This window comes from Callorhinus ursinus, unplaced genomic scaffold, assembly GCF_003265705.2.
Source record: "Callorhinus ursinus isolate GAN/ISIS: 27379988/994484 unplaced genomic scaffold, GSC_fseal_2.0 scaffold8, whole genome shotgun sequence".
Taxonomy (NCBI): domain Eukaryota; kingdom Metazoa; phylum Chordata; class Mammalia; order Carnivora; family Otariidae; genus Callorhinus; species Callorhinus ursinus.
This window is the reverse complement of record NW_027397070.1, coordinates 2,681,305-2,701,787: the sequence shown is the minus strand read 5'-3', so window position 1 is coordinate 2,701,787 and position 20,483 is coordinate 2,681,305. Positions and strand designations below refer to the sequence as shown.

The 20,483-nt window shown below is 52.3% G+C and overlaps 2 protein-coding genes across 2 annotated transcripts in view; one reads left to right on the top strand and one right to left on the bottom strand.

Annotated features, from left to right (window-relative positions):
- The first annotated feature begins 24 nt into the window (after positions 1 to 24).
- CBLN3 (cerebellin 3 precursor) lies at positions 25 to 4,424 on the top strand. Its single transcript, XM_025870238.2, has 3 exons — positions 25 to 1,167; positions 1,452 to 1,571; positions 1,906 to 4,424. The coding sequence occupies exons 1-3, from the start codon at positions 868 to 870 to the stop codon at positions 2,101 to 2,103; spliced, it is 618 nt and encodes a 205-aa protein (XP_025726023.1). The 5' UTR covers positions 25 to 867; the 3' UTR covers positions 2,104 to 4,424.
- Positions 4,425 to 13,129: 8,705 nt separating this feature from the next.
- The window catches only part of NYNRIN (NYN domain and retroviral integrase containing), a 20,331-nt gene continuing 12,977 nt past the window's right edge, over positions 13,130 to 20,483 (bottom strand). The window contains exons 7-9 of the mRNA XM_025870239.2: positions 19,344 to 19,445; positions 19,021 to 19,122; positions 13,130 to 17,726 (exon numbers count right to left, since the gene is read on the bottom strand). Coding sequence (XP_025726024.2) covers positions 14,876 to 17,726; positions 19,021 to 19,122; positions 19,344 to 19,445 — 3,055 coding nt within the window. The 3' untranslated portion in view covers positions 13,130 to 14,875. The remainder of the gene's footprint in view (positions 17,727 to 19,020; positions 19,123 to 19,343; positions 19,446 to 20,483) is intronic.

The following is a 20,483-nucleotide window of genomic DNA, read 5'->3' as shown; positions in this document are numbered from 1 at the left end:
CCGGCTCCTCCCCGGCCCCGCCTCCCCGGCCGGCCCACTGGCCCGCAGTTCCTCCGGGCTCGGCGTCCAAGCCTGGCTGAGGGTCTCTCCTCTCCGGGTAAGGCTGGGTTCTCGCTCATTCTGAGCAGCTGTTTCTCGGGAGAGAAGAGCCACTCGTTGAGAGCTGGAGGTGAAGAAGGCCTTAAAGGGACTAATCCATTACCTTCGGATGAAAATATGGAAGACCAAGGAGAGAAAGAGACTGACCCACGGTCACAAGATACTGACACCGTTGGCCCAAGCACTTTCCACCAAAACAATTGTAGGGAAAAGACAAGGGCGCCCGCTTTCTTCCAAGAGCGGAAAGGGGCCACTGAGGGCCGTTGACTAGCGAGGGATTTTGAAGAGGGGAGGAACAAGAAGAAGGAAGGGACTGTAGGGCTCTCTTGCACACACATGCACTCACACACACACACACATAACGGGCACTCACACGTGCTCACAGGCACATATACACTCTTACGAACACACCAAGTTCTCTGTCATCCCATATGCAGCCTTCAGTGCTCTCCAGAGGGGTTGCCCTGGGTTCTGGCCATAGCCCTCCTGTCTGGCTGCTTCATCCCTCCTCTCCCTCCTCGAGCCCAACTGCTGCTGTCACTTCATGCCCTGCCAAGGAGGAGGGAACTGCAGTGACGGCGGGAGAGAGAGGCAGGACAGAGAGGTATGGAGAGAGAGAGATGTTGAGACCAGGGAACGGTGAGACCCAGAGAGAGGGCTGAGGAGCAGGGTGAGAGGTAGTGAGAGTCCACCAGAAGCGGAAACTGAAAGGAACACCAAGAGGGGGCAGAAGACAGGAGGACTTGTGGGTCACAGAGCCACTCAGCCATGGTGGGAGCCAAGCGACACTGGCTACCAGGTCTCCTACCCAGCCCCAGGCTGCCCTCGGCCCTGATGCTTCTGGCTCTAGGGTGCGGGTGGGCCCAAGAGGGGGCAGAGCCTGTCCTCTTGGAGGGTGAGTGCCTGGTGGTCTGTGAGCCTGGCCGGGCTGCTGCAGGGGGCCCTGGGGGAGCAGCCTTGGGAGAGGCGCCCCCCGGAAGAGTGGCATTTGCCGCAGTCCGAAGCCACCATCATGAGCCAGCAGGAGAGATCAGCAATGGCACCGGTGGGGCCATCTACTTCGACCAGGTAATCCCCCTACCCTTGTCCAGACGACCTGTAAGGACCTGGAATCAACTGCCCAAACCCACTTTGCTCTTAAGGAAGAGTCCCCCACCGTGACCAGGTGCTCCTCAGCGCCACTGCCCATCTCCCTTCCCTACACTCCTACCCACATCCCTCCTTGCCCTTTCTCACCATTTCTTTTCAATCTGGGCCTTCCTCCTGTTCTTGTCTTCTTGCCACCCCTTCTTTTCCTCCCCACAACCCAGTAGTTTCCCCGAGCCCCACTCAGCAGAGTCTGCTTCCCACAGGTCCTGGTAAATGAGGGTGGTGGCTTTGACCGGGCCTCAGGCTCCTTCGTGGCCCCTGTCCGTGGTGTCTATAGCTTCCGGTTCCATGTGGTGAAGGTGTACAACCGCCAAACTGTCCAGGTGACCTGTGTGCTGGGGCCCTGTCCTGGCTCAGGAGGGGAGGGGAGGGAGGGTGAATAAGTGGAGTCAGCTGTGACTCCTCGGTAGACCCTCCATTGACCTGTGGGGTGGGGGGCTGGCAGGGCCAAGGGAGGAAGGGACCAGCCTAGCAGAGAGGGTGGAGGAGGTGGAGGCCAACACTGGCCACCTCTCAGCCCTCCAAGAGTGCACTGAGCCCCAAGTTCCCAGGATTACAGAGTCCCTTGGGGGCTGGAGAAAAGAAGCAGCCCTCCAGAAAGTGGGTGGTCTTGGGACAAGGGCTGGGCAGAAGTGCTAACTGGGCTCACCTCCCCAGGTGAGCCTGATGCTGAACACATGGCCTGTCATCTCAGCCTTTGCCAACGACCCTGATGTGACTCGAGAGGCAGCCACCAGCTCTGTGTTACTGCCCCTGGACCCGGGAGACCGGGTGTCCCTGCGCCTGCGTCGGGGGAACCTCCTGGGTGGCTGGAAATATTCAAGCTTCTCTGGCTTCCTCATTTTCCCACTCTAAAAGTTCAAGCTTTTCAAGGACTGGAATCTAACCCCTGACCTCTGACCTCCGCCCTCTGCCCTCTCCTGCCCAGAAGCAGCTTCTCTGGGGTAGGAGAGAGGCTCCCTCTGGCTGCCTGTATTCTACCTTCTTGCATGGGACCCTGTGCCTAACACCCACGGTGAAGAGTGAAGAGTAGAGCTGTGGTGTCTGGGGACCTGGCCCCTCTTACCTCCCCTCCCACCCCCTGCCTCTCACTGCAGGGTTTGTGCCTGTGGGGTTTGGCAGGTAGGGAGGTCTGTGCTACTTTGCAGACTCTGCTCTTCCTGTTCCTCCACCCCCAGCTCTCCACTCAGTGCTATTTGGGGACAGGTGGCCCAGGTGAGCCTGACAGGCCCCCACTGGGGCCCAGATGGACCAGCCTCAGTGTGCCCTGCAGGCTCCTTCCTGTGAGGTGTGCCAGCATCACGGATCTTGGCCAGCACAATCAGAAGCTGAGCCAGCACTGTGTGGGCTAGGGCAGGAGGCTTAGGCACCAGCAGAGTGCGGGGAGGACCACAGAGCAGCCCGGAGCCTGGGGCTGGTGAGGCAGGCAGGGCATGTGCCCAGCCTGAACGTGGTATACGTATTTCATTTACATGGGAACGGCCAACAGGCAGTGAACCTGGGTATCCATCTGTGCTAGGTCCCAGATGGACTCTGGCCTTCCCCTCCCCATCCAAGACATGGGGTGTTATGTGTTCGCTCTAGCCAAGAGTGGGTATACTGAGTTTCCTTAGACAGCTGGAGGGAGGGGTAGAAAGTCACATGTGAGCAAGTGTAGATCTCCAGGCATGGAATGTGTCAATGACAAGGCCACCTCCTAGAACTGCTCCACCTTTGTGATCTGAACTTCAACCACTCCACACCCTGCCGGTCCCCTCCCAGCTCTCTCAGCTACCATCACTGTACCTGTTCCAGATGATCCCTCAGCCTCTCTTCTTTCTCCTGATTCGTGCTGTCTTGTCCTCCTTTCTTAAACTTCCTGTTATCTTGGATGCTATGATTCATCCCTTCAGCCACTCTCCTGCTGGTATTATAAAATCTCTCTGTCTTACCGAGCTGTCCCATTCTCCCAGCATGGATGAACCTATCAGTGAAGCAACTAGAGAATGATGGTCAGTGAGAAACTGCAGGATCACTGAAGAGACAAGATGCCATTACAATTTGGATCAGGGGTTACAAGTTACAGGCAGGTATGTTGTTGAGAAGATAAATGTAAGCTTGTATAGTCAAGTCAAATAAAAAAGGAAATTAGTAATGCTTGAATTAAATAGGAAATACCAATGTGAATTTGTGGTTTTCAAAAGAAATAACTTTTTCAAACGTTGTCACTAAAGTAGCCTAGAAACAACATCAGGAAAAATCTGATATGCATTCTTAGCACCAGGATCTTTGCCTCAAATATTATTCACCTTTAAAATAACTCACGGAGTGGGGCGCCTGGGTGGCTCAGTCGGTTAAGCGACTGCCTTCGGCTCAGGTCATGATCCTGGAGTCCCGGGATCGAGTCCCGCATCGGGCTCCCCGCTCAGCGGGGAGTCTGCTTCTCCCTCCGACCTTCCCCCCTCTCATGTGCTCTCTCTATCTCTCATTCTCACTCTCTCAAATAAATAAATAAAAATCTTTTAAAATAAATAAATAAATAAATAATAAAATAACTCACGGAGGGGCGCCTGGGTGGCTCAGATGGTTAAGCATCTGTCTTTGGCGCAGGTCATGATCCCAGGGTCCTGGGATCGAGCCCCACATCGGGCTCCTGGCTCAGCGGGGAACCTGCTTCTCCCTCTGCCTCTCCCCCTGCTCATGCTCTCTCTCTCTCTCTCTCTCTCTCTCTGTATCTCAAATGAATAAATTTAAAAAATCTTTAAAAAATAAATATAAATAAAATGAAATAAAATAAAATAACTCACGGAGGAGGGGCACCTGGGTGGTTCAGCTGGTTAAGCGGCTGCCTTCAGCTCAGGTCATGATCCCAGGGTCCAGAGATCAAGCCCCACCTTGGGCTCCCTGCTCAGCAGAGAGTCCGCTTCTCCCTCTCCCTCTGCACCTCCACCCACTTGTGCTCACTCTCTCTCTCTCTCAAATAAATAAATAAAATCTTTAAAAATTAATTAATTAATTAATTAATTTAATTAGATTAAATAACTCAGGGGGAAGGGTGCCTGGCTGGCTCAGTCAGTGGAACATGTGACCCTTAATCTCGGGGTTGTAGGTTCGAGCCCCCCGCTGGGTGTAGAGATTACTTAAAAATAAAAATCTTTTTTTTTAAGATTTTATTTATTTATTTGAGAGAGAGAGAACAAGAGAGAGAACATGAGAGGGGGGAGGGTCAGAGGGAGGAGCAGACTCCCTGCCAAGCGGGGAGCCCAATGCAGGACTCGATCCAGGGACTCCAGGATCATGACCTGAGCCGAAGGCAGTCGCTTAACCAACTGAGCCACCCAGGCACCCAAAAATAAAAATCTTTAATAAATAAATAAATAAATAAATAGAACTCAGTGTTCCTTAGAGAATAAATAGCTCCATGTCTTAAATAACTCTAGGCCTGGAACATGTTGTTAATGACAAAAAGCAAGGATATTTTTTAAACTGTAAAGGTAGAGCTGAAAAGGCAAAGGAATCCGTCTTAAAATGCTCCCAAATGACATGCTGTGACAATTTGATCATCAAAAGGAAAATAATAGGGGCACCTGGGTAGCTCAGTCGGTTAAGCACCTGCCTTCAGCTCAGTTCGTGATCTCGGGGTCCTGGGATTGGGCTCTCTGCTCAGTGGGGAGTCTGCTTCTCCCTCTTCCTGACCCTCTGTCCTTAGCCCCACTCATGCTCTCTCTCGCTCTCTCTCTCAAATAAATAAAATCTTAAATTAAAAAAAAAATTTTAAGATTTTATTTGTCAGAGAGAGAGAGACAGAGAGAGAGCACAAGCAGGGGGAGAGGCAGAGGCAGAGGGAGAAGCAGGCTCCCCGCTGAGCAAGGAGCCCAATGCGGGACTCGATCTCAGAACCCTGGGATCATGCCCTGAGTTGAAGGCAGACGCTTAACTGACTGAGCCACTCAGGCGTCCCGAAATTTTTTTTTTTAATTTTTTAAAAAAGGAAAATAATATAATTAATCAGAACAAGGTGAATTTTTAAAATCCATGACTCTGGAGTGATATTCAAAAAGGAAACAGTCACTATAAAATATCCAAAAAGATAGTTAATATACCTAGTGGAGAAGAACAAATATAATGGTATATTTTTAGTTAATTCTGATAAGTAGAAGAGTATAAAAATAGTAGGTATTTTATCTCTTCATAAGGTACACTCATTTCTCTTTATCTGTATAAGTAGGGAGGGGTGGACACGTAGAGCTGTGAGTAATTCCAGAGAAAGTTGGAACTGTGTCAAGAATGAAGAAGACTGATTGGCACCATCTGGTCATATATTACAACTAGGAAGAAAGGGAGTCCAACAGTGTGTTGCAAGATGATGAATTAGTCAAACGTCTAAAAGATAACTGCTCACAGCTCAAACTTGATCCTTCATCTCTTGGGAAAGGGAGCCTCTATGTTACGATACTAATTACAATGAGATTTCAGTAAGAGTAAACCCAAAATAATAATGGCTTAACCAAGGAAGATTATTTCTGTCTCACATAGAAGAATTCGCACATAAAGAATCTAGGGGGGCGCCTGGGTGGCTCAGTCGCTGAGCGTCTGCCTTCGGCTCAGGTCATGATCCCGGGGTCCTGGGATTGAGTCCCGCATCGGGCTCCCTGCTCCGCGGGAAGCCTGCTTCTCCCTCTGACCCTCCCCACTCTCATGCTCTCTCTCTCTATCTCATTCTCTCAAATAAATAAATAAAATCTTAAAAAAAAAAAAAAAAACTGGGGCCCGAGGCGCCTGGGTGGCTCAGTTGTTAAGCATCTGCCTTCAGCTCAGGTCATGATCCTAGGGTCCTGGGATCGAGCCCCACATCAGCTCCCTGCTCGGCAGGGGCCCTGCTTCTCCCTCTCCACCCCCCCCCTGCTTGTGTTCCTGCTCTCGCTCTCTCTCTCTCTGTCGAATAAATAAATAAAATCTTTAAAAAAAAAAAAAGAGTCTAGAGCCGGATTGCAGTTTCATGGTGATCACAGCTGTTTCCCTTCTTGCAGTTCTACCATCGTTAGCATGCCATCTCGTGGCCCAACATGGCTCCTTGCATTCCAGCCATTACATCAGCCTTATAGGCCCCCAGGAAGGAGGAAGGAAGAAAGGGCACACTTTCCTTTACAGAAGCCTTCTGAAAAGACGCATCCCACATTCCAATTGCATCTCACTGGCTAGAATTTAGTCACACCTGGCCACACCAGGCCAGGGAGAGAGGCTAGGAGGTAGAGTCTTTATTCCAGGCAGCTCTGCTCAGCTAAACATTAGAAGTTTTATAATGAGGAAAAAGAGGAAACTGCATATTGGGGGAAAATAACTAGATGTTTTTAAAAGTGCAAATGGGCTACAGAAATTTGTCAATAATGACAGTGAAGTTGTTGTATTGGTTTTCCATTGCTGCGTAACAAATTACCACACAATTAGCAGCTTAACACAACACCTATCCATTATCTCAAAGTTTTCTGTGGGTCAGAAGTCCAGCAGAGCATGACTGGATTCTCTATCTGGGGTTTCATAAGGTCAAAAGCAAAGGCTGCCTTCCTTGCTGAAGGAGAAGAATCCACTTTCAAGCTCATTCAGAGTTCAGTTCCTTATGGCTGTAGGACTGAGATCCACCATCTTTGAGCCAATGATGTTGGGCCAAGCCCTTCGTACACTTTGAATCTCCCTGACCCAGCCATGTCTCTGACTTCAGTGGAGAAAGTTCTCTGATTTTAAGTGACCACATGATTAGATTGGGCCCACCCAGAAAATCCGGGATAATCTCCCTATTTTAACCTAAATTACATATGAAAATGTCCGTTTTACCATGAAACATAATTCAAGTTTCCAAGGATCAGGGCATGGACATTTTGGGAACATCTGCATGGAATATGGACATTTTTGGAATATCCTCGTCATTAAATTTAAAGATGGCATCATCTAAAGGAAAGGCATCCAGCTACAACGCACTAATCATGTGGAAAAAGTGTGGGCTTGAGGAATTCCCATGCTATTCAAGGTAAACACTGGCTCTGATTTCAGTCATTTTAGAAGGGGATCCAGTTCCCAGGTCCCAACCAAGAATTCGTTGATTAGTAATACAAAACTTCATCTGCACTGGGATAAGTTTCTTTTTTTGGATGGCTAAACTGAGATAGTATCCATCTCTTGGGTCTACAAACCCATTTTTATAATAAGTGTAAGTGTAGGTGTAATAAACGTCATGGTCCTAGTAAGATGTGTGTGCTTTACCAAAATCATGCTTTTAGAGAAGTTAATACATTAAATTGGTGATCCTATCGAAATATATATGAGGATTTAAGTTTACAACCAATGTTTAAATCATTTGATTTGTAAAATACATGGATTTTGATTTATTTGGTGTATAAATCGTGTTTAAATGTTTAGACAATTTTGCTTAAGTAGGTTTACAAGGTAAATAGATTAAACAACAAATAAAGCACAGATGGTGGTTAGTGTTCCTCTCCAGGTACAAAAAGCTCCTCAGACTTTAAGGATCCTAAGAATAGAATCCAGCTGTTTTACCTTCCTATGCCCACGTCCTGGCAGCTGGTTGTGGCAGAGAAAGTCCCGCCACTGAAAGATGCGCTATAGATCTAAACTCATGGTGTCCAGCCACGCCTGGTCCTCAAGCCTCCGTCCAAGTCTCCTGCGGTTTCCTCTGCCAGGTGTTCTCCTCATCCTCCCCAGCATCCAACTGGAGCCTTCTGTTCTCTCCCGAAACCTTTTACACCACCAACTCCGCCCCATTGTCAGCAGCAGACAGTCCCCTTCACAGAAGCAGCAGAAACACCAGGCAGGAACCCTTCCCACCACCACATCTAGAAACTCACCGCTCTCAGCCCTGCTTCGTCCTATCTGGCTCAGCAGAAGCTGGGTCCCTCTTCTTGTCAGGGCTGCCATCTCCATCCACCAGTCACGAAGCTCACTTCCTGCAGACATCCCCTTTTCTTTTCCTCGCTTCTCTCGTGTAGGTGTAACTTCTCCCTCTCTACTCCTTCCCTTCAGCAGCTAACTAGACTCAAGTATCTTAAACCTGAAAGAGAAAAAGATGGGTATGGAAATAGTTGTAGGTATAGAGTTGTCCTCGGCTTTATATGCCCCCAAGGCTAGTTGGTGCCATCTCTCCTCCTCTTTAAAGTCAAATATTTATGCTCACCAGTTTCCCACCTCTTAAGTCAACTGTGGCCTCCACTGCTCCACCTAAACTGCTCTCAGCTGCTCACTCACAACTTCTGTGTCACTAAAGTCAGTGGACGCTTGCTGTGCCCACTGTTATTCGGGCTCTCCCTCACATTTGGCCCTGTTGACCTCACCCTCTTACGAGAATTCTCTGCACTGGTTTCCCTGACTATATGCCTTCTGGCCTTGCCCTCCACTCTCGGCCCAGGCTCCAGTTTCTCTTCCAGGCTCCTCTACCTCTGCCCATGGCTTAAATGTTGGTTTTCCTCAAGGTTCTGCCCTAAGATTCCTTCCGTCCTGACACACTCTCATCCATGTGCTGACAGCTTCCACATTTGTTATCTTTCTCCCTGATCTCCCTCCTGAGTTTCAGACTCATACCTTGGACAGCCCACCTTAAAGTCGACCTCCTAAAATGATAGACTTTCCCTCCTAGATCTGTTCTCTCTGTGTGTCTGTTCTCTGTAAATGGAACCTCCCAGTTGCCCTAACCCAGCGCTAGCCATTGTCCTCAGTCCTCCCCTCTCCCTTATAGCCAATCACTTACACCCATGGGTTCCATCCATTGTTTTCCATCCACCCTGGCTCAAACTACCAATCTCCCAGATGGAGTTTCCCAAAACCTTTTGTTGTTGTTGTTGTTTTTTGGGGGGTTGTGTTTTTGGGGGGTGAGGGAGGGACAGAGGGAGAGGGAGAGAGAAAATCTTAAGCAGGCTCCACACCCAGCATGGAACCCGACTCAGGGCTCGATCCCACGACCCTGAGATCATAACCTGAGCCGAAATCAAGAGTTGGATGCTTAACCGACTGTGCCACCCAAGTGACCCTAGTTCCCCAAAAGCTTCCTAACTTATCCCTTGGCCTCCAGTTTCACCTCCCTCCACCCCTTCTCCACAGTGGGGCTGCCATAATGATCTTTGTAAATGAGCTTCACTGCCTAAAGCCCTTTAGGGGATGGGGTGTGAGTCTCAGAATGAGACATATCTTTGTGTGGTTTTTGAGATCCTTGGCAGTCCAGCCTCAGCAAACTCTCCTGCTTCATTTTCACCATCTGCAAGAATGTGGAGGCTTACCAAGTAGCACCAGGTACTAGCGGAGGGAAAGCGGCATCATCCTCTGTTGGGGGACCTGGAGCTGGTATATTAAATTAAAACTACGCAGCTTATGACCTGCTGAATGAGGAGGCACAAGCCACCCACATGGACGTCGTAGGCAGGTCGCTCCCTCCCTGTCTGAGCTTTCACCTCAGGGGCATGAAAACCCCAGGGCCATTTTCACTGGAGGTGCAGTTTCAGTACATGCACACAAAGGAAGAAAAGACACAAGATTTATTACTTACAAATCCCAGACTTGGAGGTGGGGGTTCACTCAATGAACCAAGGGAAGGGCAGTCGTCTATCACTGGTCATGAGTGAGCGAGCAGGAGGTAAAGAGCAGGGTAACAAGCACCTATTAATCATAAGGTGGTTGGCCCAGAGATCACTAAAATGTTTGTGGACTCAACTCTAAGTGGTTATTTTAAAAGGTGCCCCAGGAAAAGCAAAGTGGGAACTTGGGGCGGGGTGGAGGTGGGAGGAGCACGGCATCCTGAGCTCTGATCCTTGAAAATGGCCCAGCCTCTGGGCATGAGCCAGGTTGCCGTACTGCGAAATAGCCAAGCAGCAATTCAAAAATCACTGTTTTCTCATCACACCACAGAAAAAGAAGGCATGGCTTTCAAGTCAAAATTTATCAGGACCAAGAGAATCGTTCTTGGGCCCACCTGAGGTAAATCAGGACCTGTTTTAGTTTGTAAAGCATCTTAATCTGGACCAACCTGAAATGGAGAAATCTTAACTGACCCTGTATAACACATTAGTGAAAGACGGAGAGCCACAAATGGAAGGGGGGGGGGGGGGGGAGTAACTCTAGCAACCAAGTGAATATACTCGAGTGAGAAGCAGTGAGCATAGCGGTTAAGATGGTGGCGCGGGAGCCTCTCACTTAGAAGCTGCATGTGACCTTCTGTGACAACCTCTCTGTGCCTCAAAATGTGTTGAGTCCACAAACATTTTAGTGACCTCTGGGCCAAGAGTCTACACAATGGAAAAAAGAATTAGATCTACTCCACAGGGTTGGGAAACACTTAGAACGGTGCCTGGCACAAAGCAAGTGCTCTATATATGTAAGTGACTGTTACCACTTGGATTAGTAAATAATTAAAACTGGTGCATGTCCCAAAGATTCTTGGGCAATCTTTAAGAAGCAGGTAGGACTTTTGTTTTGTTTTATAGTGGCCACTTACCTGTTACAAAACTTCTTTCATTCGGATGTGTTCACTTTTACCCTGAACACAAGGACTTAGTAACTGGTTGCTCAGAAAGCATGGTATAGCAAAGCTGAGCGGTCCTAATCTCACCAGCTAGTTTATGTAAGTTTTAACATGGGAACAGGATACAGGGTGGAACGTTCTTTGTCTTTACAGCTTGTGTTACATCATGGGACTATCTGCATAATGGCTGTTTTGTAATTTCTCTGCTAGAGACTTGGGGAAGCCCACCTGCCAGTGCCACATATAAGAAGGGAAAATCGTGATGGGTATAAATGAGAGAAGCAGTGACTGGTAGTCTACCATGCCCATGATGCTCAACTGTAGACAGACATTTTTTATTCACTCCCCCCAAAGAAAGGAGGAATCACAAATCCTGCTCAGACCTTGTAAGTTGTTCCATAGCAAAGAAGAAAAATCTCACCATCAGAGGGCTCAGAAGCCAATGTGGGTAAAATCTGATTATGGCTTAAAGTCATCCTGAATAGCAAATAGATTTTGCTGAGCCACCTTTCTGATCAGCCTTCCACTTAGGAGTTAAAGCCTTTCACTTGCTGCCCTGTACAAAGAGCATGTGCATGGCTCTTGGTGAAGGGGGGCCGGGAAGACCAGGACCTCTCTGAATGGCCTGTGAGCTGAGATCCCAGGTTCCTGAGCCACAGGCTCCTCTACCACATTCTCTCTTACCACCCTGCTCTGTATTTGCTTGTTGAGTCATCTTGAATCATCTCCCTCACCCGAGTGTGGGTACCAAAAGGGCAGAGACCATATCACTCACATTACCTGCTACCCACCCCACACCTAGACAGGGCCTGGCACATAGGTGCTCCACAAATAATGAATGACAGGGTACAGACAAACTGGGGAGTTCTCAGGAAGGACATTTCCTTCCTACCACTCCATACCCCTGCCAGTGCTGGACAGAAGCTTGGGCAGGTGATGTGCGCCTGGTTGGCTCAGTCAGTTAAGCATTTGACTCTTGCTCTGGGCTCAGGTCTTGATCTCAGGGTCCTGGGATCAAGCTCCACATCAGGCTCCGCACTCAGCATGGAGTTTGCTTGAGATTGTCTTCTCCTTCTGCTTCTCCCCCCACCCCGCCATGTTCACGCGTGCTCTCTCTCTCTCTCTCTCTCTCTCTAAAAGTAAATAAAATCAGGGCGCCTGGGTGGCTCAATCATTAAGTGTCTGCCTTCGGCTCAGGTCATGATCCCAGGGTCCTGGGATCGAGCCCCACATAGGGCTCCCTGCTCCGCGGGAAGCCTGCTTCTCCCTCTCCCACTCCCCCTGCTTGTGTTCCCTCTCTCACTGTGTGTCTCTCTCTGTCAAATAAATAAATAAAATCTTAAAAATAAATAAGTAAAATCTTAAAAAAAAATTGGGGGGCAGGTGAAAAAGGCAGCAAGAAGCAGAAGCCCAACTTTGGGAAGCTTGGCCACCATTAGGATGGTCTCTGAGCCTGAAAGGCAGTAACAGCAAGAGTCCAGGGGCAGGAAGAAGAGAAATGTTAGCTGGCATGCAACTGGCGTAGTCCGCTCAGGCTGTTATAACAAAATGCCATAGACTGGGGGGCTTACACAACAGGCATTTGTTTCTCACAGTTCTGGAGGCTGGACATTCAAGATGATGACAGATCCAGTGTGTGGTGAGAGCCCGCTTCCTGGCTCGCAGATGGCCACCTTCTCGCTGTACCCCACATGGTGGAGTTAAAGTGACTACTAGCATCTTTCTCTTCTAATAAGGACGTTAATCCCACCATGGAGGCTCCACCTTAATGACCTCATCTCTGATTACCTCCGGAGGGCCCTTCTAATACCTTCTAATACCTCTAATATCTAATACCTCCTAAGAGCATCCTACTGGGGGTTAGGGTTTCAACAGATGAATTGGGGGGGGGGACTCAAACATGCAGTCCCTCCCAGCCCTGCTGCAAACCAGCAGTGGGACCTGACGCCTGTCGATGCTAGGTGCCAGTCTCCCCATCTGTGAAATAAGAGCATGGGTCAGGTGAGCTCGGAAGGGTGGTGCCCAGGCCTTCAACTCTGCAAGTCAGCCTGGGAAACGTGCGGCAGCGGTTCCCCCACGACTGCCTCCCACCCTCCCCACTCCCAGAATTGAGTCCGTAGCTAAGAAGAACTGGACGGGGCGCCTGGGTGGCTCAGTTGGTTGAGCGACCGCCTTCGGCTCAGGTCATGATCCCGGAGTCCCGGGATCGAGTCCCGCATCGGGCTCCCTGCTCAGTGGGGAGTCTGCTTCTCCCTCTGACTCTCTCCCCTCTCATGCTGTTTCTCTCTCGCTCGCTCTCTAATAAATAAATAAAATTTTTATTTTAAAAAAATTTTAAACAAATAAAAAGAACCGGACATTGACTCCATTTGGATCCATTTATTGACCAATCGAATGAAAAAAAATCATATAAAAGGGTATAAGATCATAAATGTGGTTAACAGCTGGGGGGCTGGGGAGGGAGGGAGGACATGGGTCCAGCACGGAGGGGAGCTTGGCGTACTATTGGAGGGAGGGGGCAGAGAAGCCAGCGAGCAGAGAGTGGAGGGAAAAGAGAGAAAGACGGTATCTGCTAACAAGCCCGCAGCTCACCTTTCAATTTCTCAGCTGTCACCCAGTCATTCTCTCCCGGACAGAATGAATGGCTGGAAATGGTTTACGGGCAACATCGAAGCAGTTTGTCTACGAGAGCTGGGAGTGGGGAACCAGAGAGGATTCTGAGGTATTCTCTCCCTTGAACCTGTCGCCACAACCCTGTTTAAAGTGAACTGAGAGTCGGGAAGCTGAATCCTGGTCCCAACTCAGCCACCAAGTAGCTGTGTGACTTTGGGCACATCGATGCCCCCTCTGGGCCTCTTTCCTTGGCTGCAAAACAGGCAGACTGGACGCGACGGTAGAGCTCTAGCAATGCCAGGTGCTTTGGCAACCTGGGCCGGGCCAGGAGACTGGCTCAGCTTTGGAGAAATAAAATTACTCAGAAGCCCTGCTGGAGTGACACGGTGCTGGCCTTCACCTGGAACTGCTCTGTGGGTGGAAACAGCAACTCGGAGAGGTCAGTGTAAGCACACACACCTAGGAGAAATTCACTCTCCCTACAAGATGATCTCTGCAGAGAGTGGCTCGGAGGGAGCTGGGTTTTGCTCTACACAGAAGGCAGGTGCAGGGGATGGGGTGATCCAACCAAAGCAGTCACACGCTGTGCAGGGTCTGGGGATGCAGGGCACAGTAGACACGGGAGGAGGAGAGGGCTGTGGGCTTTGGGGTGGGGTTGGGAGGGCGAGCCACGCCAGCACATCACCGTGTGCCAGACTGCTCATTTCAGATGCCCTGCCCTCCTTGAAAGAGGCCTGGGCCCCTTGGTCTAGTTGAAGTAGCTTGTCAGGTGGAGATGCCACACTCGGCATCGAGATCCTTGATTTCTATATGGTTGATGCCACTGAAGCAAGGAACGGGGACTTGTCTCCATTGGCTGGAGCCAACTGAGGTAGGCCGACTGTCTCCCCTCGACCTTCCCCTGCTGACAAGCAGGACGGTCGGCGTACCCCAGCGCTGAGCCTCGGGCCCAGAACTGCCAACCCCTCCTTGACAGCTGGGCAGGCCTAGCCTGGCCTGAGGAAGGTGGCCATGAGACTGGGAATGAGCTGTGACAACCTCATGGACTTGTGTCAGCTGTGACAACTTGAAGGGCAAGAGCCCCCAGTTGAACGTTCAGGGGAAGAGTCCACATTAGAGGAGGGAATGGAGTTCCGGTTTTGAGGTCCAGAAGCACACCAGAAGTAAAATTCTAGGGGGCATGTGTATATATATATACCTGTCCACGTGTGACAGGACAAAGGAAATACTCGGGGAAAGACATTGAGCCTGGCCTACCCTTACCCCAGGGTGAAATCGCCAGAGGCCCGTATCGCACAGCCTTTGACAGATTCTCCCAATACCCCAAACTGGGGATGTTTCCGTAGGGACACTTGTCCCCAGTTCAAGGCAATTCAGCAAAGCTTTGTGAATTAACTTCTCCACAAAAGGCACAACCGAGGCCCCCAGGGGGCTGTGAGGCCACTTCCCGGGGCTGGGGGTGGCCTAGCAGCAAAAGCCCAGGACCTTGGAGTGGGGGCTCTCCCACCACCCCGGTCATTGCTCCAAGACCTTGAAGGACAGGGGTGTGCCGCTCTTGGCAAAGGCCTTCATCAGACTGCTGGGATAGATGCACCCCAGTTTCTCCGGAGTTGGGAAGCCCCAGACCCTGTAGAGAGACAGGCTCAGGCGGTCCCCAATATAGAAGGGGCCCACCCACTTGGCACTGCTGCCATTCCTGGGGAGGGACAGCAAAAGGACTTGGTCGCCCACATTCCACTCCTTCTCCTGACTCTCCCGCTTGAAACGCCTGTTCTCAGCCTTTTCACTAGCCTTGTCAGCCACCCGCCAGTGTAGCTCCAACAGCTCCCCAATGAGCTGCAGCAGGAAGACATCCATCTTGAGGCCTTCGATATTGGCACTGCTCATCTCCCACCACAGGGGCTCGCTCAGCCTCGCTTCGTCCCCCGTCAGGATCTGGACAGGCGTGGCCTGGGCGGAGGAGGCCCTGAAGGCCAGGTGCAGCAAGGGCAGGGAAGCCGCCCACTTCTTGCCGTGCAGGAAGATGAACTCCTTGAGGGCCCTCTTGAATTCCCAGTAGGCGTCAGAGCTGGTCAGGCAGGGGAACTGGAGGTCCCGGCTCAGGGAGGCAGCCTGGGCTCCCAGGGCCAGCCCACAGCTCACCAGGACGTGCCGAGCGAACTGGGGGCCCTGGGCGGCCTCCAGCCTCACAGGGACACCCCACCTGGCAAACACATGCTGCAGCAGCACCTGGGCCACGGCCGTGTGCGTGTAGGGCTTCAGTGGGAATGCCTCCACCCACCTGGTGTTGGGGTCGGCCACGATCAGCACATGCTTGTGGCCCTCTTCGCTGATGGTGATGGGGCCCACCACCTCGATCTGCAGGGTGGACCAGGGGGCAGTGGACCTGAGGGGCCAGGGAGACTCAAGGACCTTCAAGTCACTGCCAGTGAGGTTCCGGGGGATGCAGAACAGGCAGCTCCGGCAGTAGTCCCTCACATGCTCCTGCATCCCAGGCCACCACCCCAGCAAACGCAACTTCTTGTAGGTCTCCTCGGGCCTCTGGTGGGCACCCAGGGGCAGGTCATGCACAGAGAAAATCAGGTCCCTCCGGAGTTGCCTCGGGACCACCCAGACCCTGGGCCTCTTGTCCCCCTTGAACATGAGCAGGCCGCTCTCCTGGTCGAGGCTGAGGGAGCTGAAAACAGAACTGAAGGGGGAGGAGCCAGGCAGTTTCTGCCCCGCCTGCAGCTTGGCAATGATCTCGGCCAGGGTGCCGTCGCTCCGCTGCAACGCCAGCAGGTCGGGCCTCTTGCCCATGGTGTGGGGGGACACGGCGGGGACCGGCACGTCCTTTGGCAGGTCCCACCACTGGCCGCCCCCCTGTGCGCCCTGTTTGGCCAGGGTGTCCACCGTCACAGCAAACAGGGAGCCCCGGTAGGAGGTTCGGTAGATGAATGGGAGGGAAGAGAGGCCAGAGGTGAGCGAGATGATGTAGGAGAGCAGGCTTGGGTGAGGTAGCAGGGCGCCGTCCGAGGAGAGGAAGCCTCGAGCCCTCCACAGGGGCAGGAGCTCCCAGAGGAGGCTGAAGATCCAGTTGCAGTGTGTGAGGAAAACCACAGGCAGGCGGGACTGGCCAAAGCGCTCCAAGCCACAGGCCACGGCCGCCAGGTGGGCATAGGTTGGAGTGTAAGGGGAGCAAGAGAAGGAAAGGGAGACGGGGGCGCTGGTGGGAGACAGGACATAGAGACCAAAGCCGGCACACCACTCGTCCTCACGGTAAAAGCAATAGCCCGACATGTGGATGCAGACGAAAGTGGACAGGTCGGAAAAAGGAGGCAGGACCTGGAAAAAGCGAGGCATTGAGGACGCGGGCGTCAACAGTCGGTTTTCTCCCAGCAGGCCCTGGAGAAGGGTCAATTCCAGGGCCCTCTTGCCTTTGTCCTGTACCAAGAGGGACCATCGGATCAACCATGCTTTGGAAACCCTGCGGCCCTCCCGCGTCTCGGGGCCCACAGTGGTCCGGGAGGCGTAGGAAAGATCCAGGACCACCGGGGCATCCCCGATGCAGCGGGAAAAATGTTTGAGGGCCCAGGCCACAGCGTAGGGGCTGTCTCCCCCTGACTGGGGGCCCTCGCTCTCCTCATCGGGGAGGAGGGGTTTTGAGGTATAGGCAATGGGGTGCTTCCTCCCTGAGTGCTCCTGATAGACAACGGCCGTTAGGGCCACCTGGCTCACTGTCACCTCCAGGCGGAAGGGCAGCTGGGCGTTGGGGGCTGTCAGACAGAGGGCAGACACCAGGGCTCGCTTCAGAGCCAGGAAGGCCTTCTCATGCTCCCAGTCCCACTGCCAGTCCGGCTTCTGCTTGAGGAGGCTGTGCAGGGGGCCCACGAGAGCTTCGTAGTCAGGGATGACATCCCGGTGGGAGTCCATGAACCCCACGAAGAAGGAGAGTGCAGTGAAGTTGCTGGGGATGGTTAGCTGGGCCAGCTGGGCCAGGACCTGTTGGCAGGGAGCCTTCCCATCCCAGGGGATGCCCAGGTAGGGAGAAGCCGGCGCGGGCAGAAGATCGATGTCTAGGGCCCCGTCAGGGGGGTCATGGAGGCTGAGGCACCGGAGGATTTCCTCTGAAAGGGAAGGGCACTCAGCCCTGAACACTGATGCCAGGGAGGAGTCCAGGGCGTCTTCTTCAGGCAGCTCCTGCACGCCCTGTCCCTCGCTCTGCTCCCCATCCTGCCCCTCCTCCTTCTCCTCCATGACTTGCTCCATGTTCCACAGACTCTCGGCAGGCGCAGGGGCAGCACCGTCACTCGGCTCAGAGGCGCTGGCCGAACTGGGAGGAAGGGTCTTCCACACCTTCAGGAAGTTGCCAACGTCGGTGTCCAGCCTACACCAGAAGAGCAGATCGGAGGCGTTAAGGGGCCTCATGGAGGACGGAGGGGCACCCCAAGGGGAAAACCGCATCTGCGGAGCCTCATCCCGTGGCCGAGTGTCCCTGAGGCCGGGCCAAGTGCCAGCGTGCCAGGCGACACGGCACAGCCTCTGTCAGGACCCTGCCCCACCCCCCGGTGCCTTCTCTACCTCCAGCATATGCCAGGCCTCCATATCAGAGATTCGGCTGTGCCCTGAGGGCTCATCCAACCAAAACCTCATTAACCAAGCAACATTTCCAACGAGATCTAAGCCGATGATATGGTAGGAGTGAAGTCACTGGCACTTCCAACCGGCCCCAACGATGAGGAAGCCAGGGGAAGGTCAAGAGAGGGAGGGGCGCCTGGGTGGCTCAGTCGTTCAGCGTCTGCCTTCGGCTCAGGTCATGATCCCAGGGTGCTGGGATCGAGCCCCGCATCGGGCTCCCTGCTCCGCAGGAAGCCTGCTTCTCCCTCTCCCGCTCCCTCTGCTTGTGTTCCCTCTCTTGCTGTGTCTCTGTCAAATAAATAAATAAAATCTTAAAAAAAAAAAAGAGGGAACGGGGCCTGACAAGGGATTGGGAGCGTACAGCAGACAAACCCAGGGAAATGAGACTGAGGGACCTGGCCCCAGAAGCAACGCCTTGTCCCAACACCCTGCTGGGCCCTGGGAACTAGGAGGTGGGGAATAAGGTAGCTCAGAGGGGGCAGATACCAGGGCATGAGTTACTGCAAACCTGGCCCAGCATAATGGTCATGTATGTCTAACTCCAGTTGTGAGAATCAAAGATAATAGATAGGGGGAAAATCCACCGGAATGTACTCCAGCACAGCTCCCCTTATTCACCAGGAAACAAGAATGAGGCCGTCCACGGCAGCACCGGTGCCGATAGCATGATATGGAAAATGTCAAATGAGCCCCAACAAAAAATTGGATACATCCGTTGGGTACTTATGGAATGGAATACCACACAGCCATTAAAATGAGCCATGTGAATTCACACGGCATAGATCTGGATAAAAAAAAAAACAATAAAACATTGAGTACGAATGCCAACGGCGGCAGGGTGCATGCAGTGTGCAAAATTGGAAAACTGGAAAACCATACTACGGGTGGTTTACAGATGCATTAATATGTGGTAGAAGTGTCAAGACCTGGAAAATGGAACCACTCGGCTCATTGCTAAGCACTAGACAAACGCTGGCTAGCACCGAGACGTTTCTGGTCAATCCCAGGAGGGGCTGGGAGGCAGCGGAGGCCCGGCCCATTACCTGTTTGGCTTCTTCAGAAACTCGTCCAGAGTGGGGCCATCACGGCCCAGGGGGTCATCCGGCACCATGAAGAGGTTCCCCGCAAAGGTGAAGGGCAGCAGGCTGGATCCGGGAGAGAGGGGACATGGTCATAGAGGAGGCCTTGACTCACCCACGGCCCATCGCCCCCCAGGTGTCCGGACGGGGCTTGAGACCCACTCTCCTCCCAGGCAGGTGCTGGTGGGCACGGCTCCAAGGCCCGTCTCCCAGGCCCAGCACTCCCTGCCAGGGGCTACCCGACATCCACAGGGAAGGAACGGCTCCAGCCCCTGGGATCACCTCACCGATCTTTGACCATCAGTTTCTTGGAATTATTCATCAGGATGTGGAGCTGCTCATTGGTCACAATGATCCCGTCTGTCTCCTCTGCCAACTTTACCATGAACCTGCAGGGAGAAGGGATGCTGCTAACCACCCAGCAACCCTCCCTTGCCAGGCCTTCGGGGAAAATGAACTCTTAGTGTCACGTGGAGGTGTGCGGACCAAAAATGCTGCCTTTGGTAGTCAGGGAGCCAGGGCTCAGGAGCCCCTCCCCTCGTCTATGGGGCCATCCGGGATCACCACTAGCCCCCGGGAGGGTGAGGTTGGATGCACACCCCCAACTGTACATACAAACACAGACCCCTATTTAAGAGACAGACATTCAGACACATGCACAGACACGCACACGGGAGCCTGCACACTCGTCCGCATTCACACATGCATTTTTACCGCTGCAGTTCCCACGTCTGCAAAATGGACACGTAAATACCTACCCTGTATTGCTGTGAGGATTAAACTGAATGAGATAGGACATTGAAGTGTCTGCCTCGGTGCCTGGCACACAGCATGCACACAAATATTCCATTATTCCTCTTCACCAATGCACAACATTCTCATACGTGCCAAGACATACATACATCTATATGTACGTATACACGCTACATATACACCTGTATATACGTATATACACATAAACGTATGTAAAAACACATACCTGAATAAACAAATCCACTTTGCCAAGGATCACCTCTCCTTGAAAGAGGGCTGTGACCAGGAGAGAAAGCAAAGGCCACCTACTTCTCGGCATTCCCCGGAGGTTGCCTTTCCAGTGGCCCCAGGCATGCTATTCCACAGGTGCCCAGCAGAGGGGCCTTTGCAGAAAAGCCATCTTCCCTCAAGACCTTCCCAAAGGGCCTAGCCCATGCCCAGCCCTTCCCAGGCTGGGTAGATGCCAGGTCTTGGGGAAAGTGGGGAGGAACAGAACTTCCCATTGCCCAGCGTAGGAGGGGCCTAAGGGCAGCCAAGACCTGTGTGTGCCCAGCATCAGCTCCAGCCTAGGACCAGTGACTATGGCAGGGCCTTCCCTACCCCAACAGAGGCAGCATCTCACACACACACACACACACACACACACACACACACACACACACACACACACACAC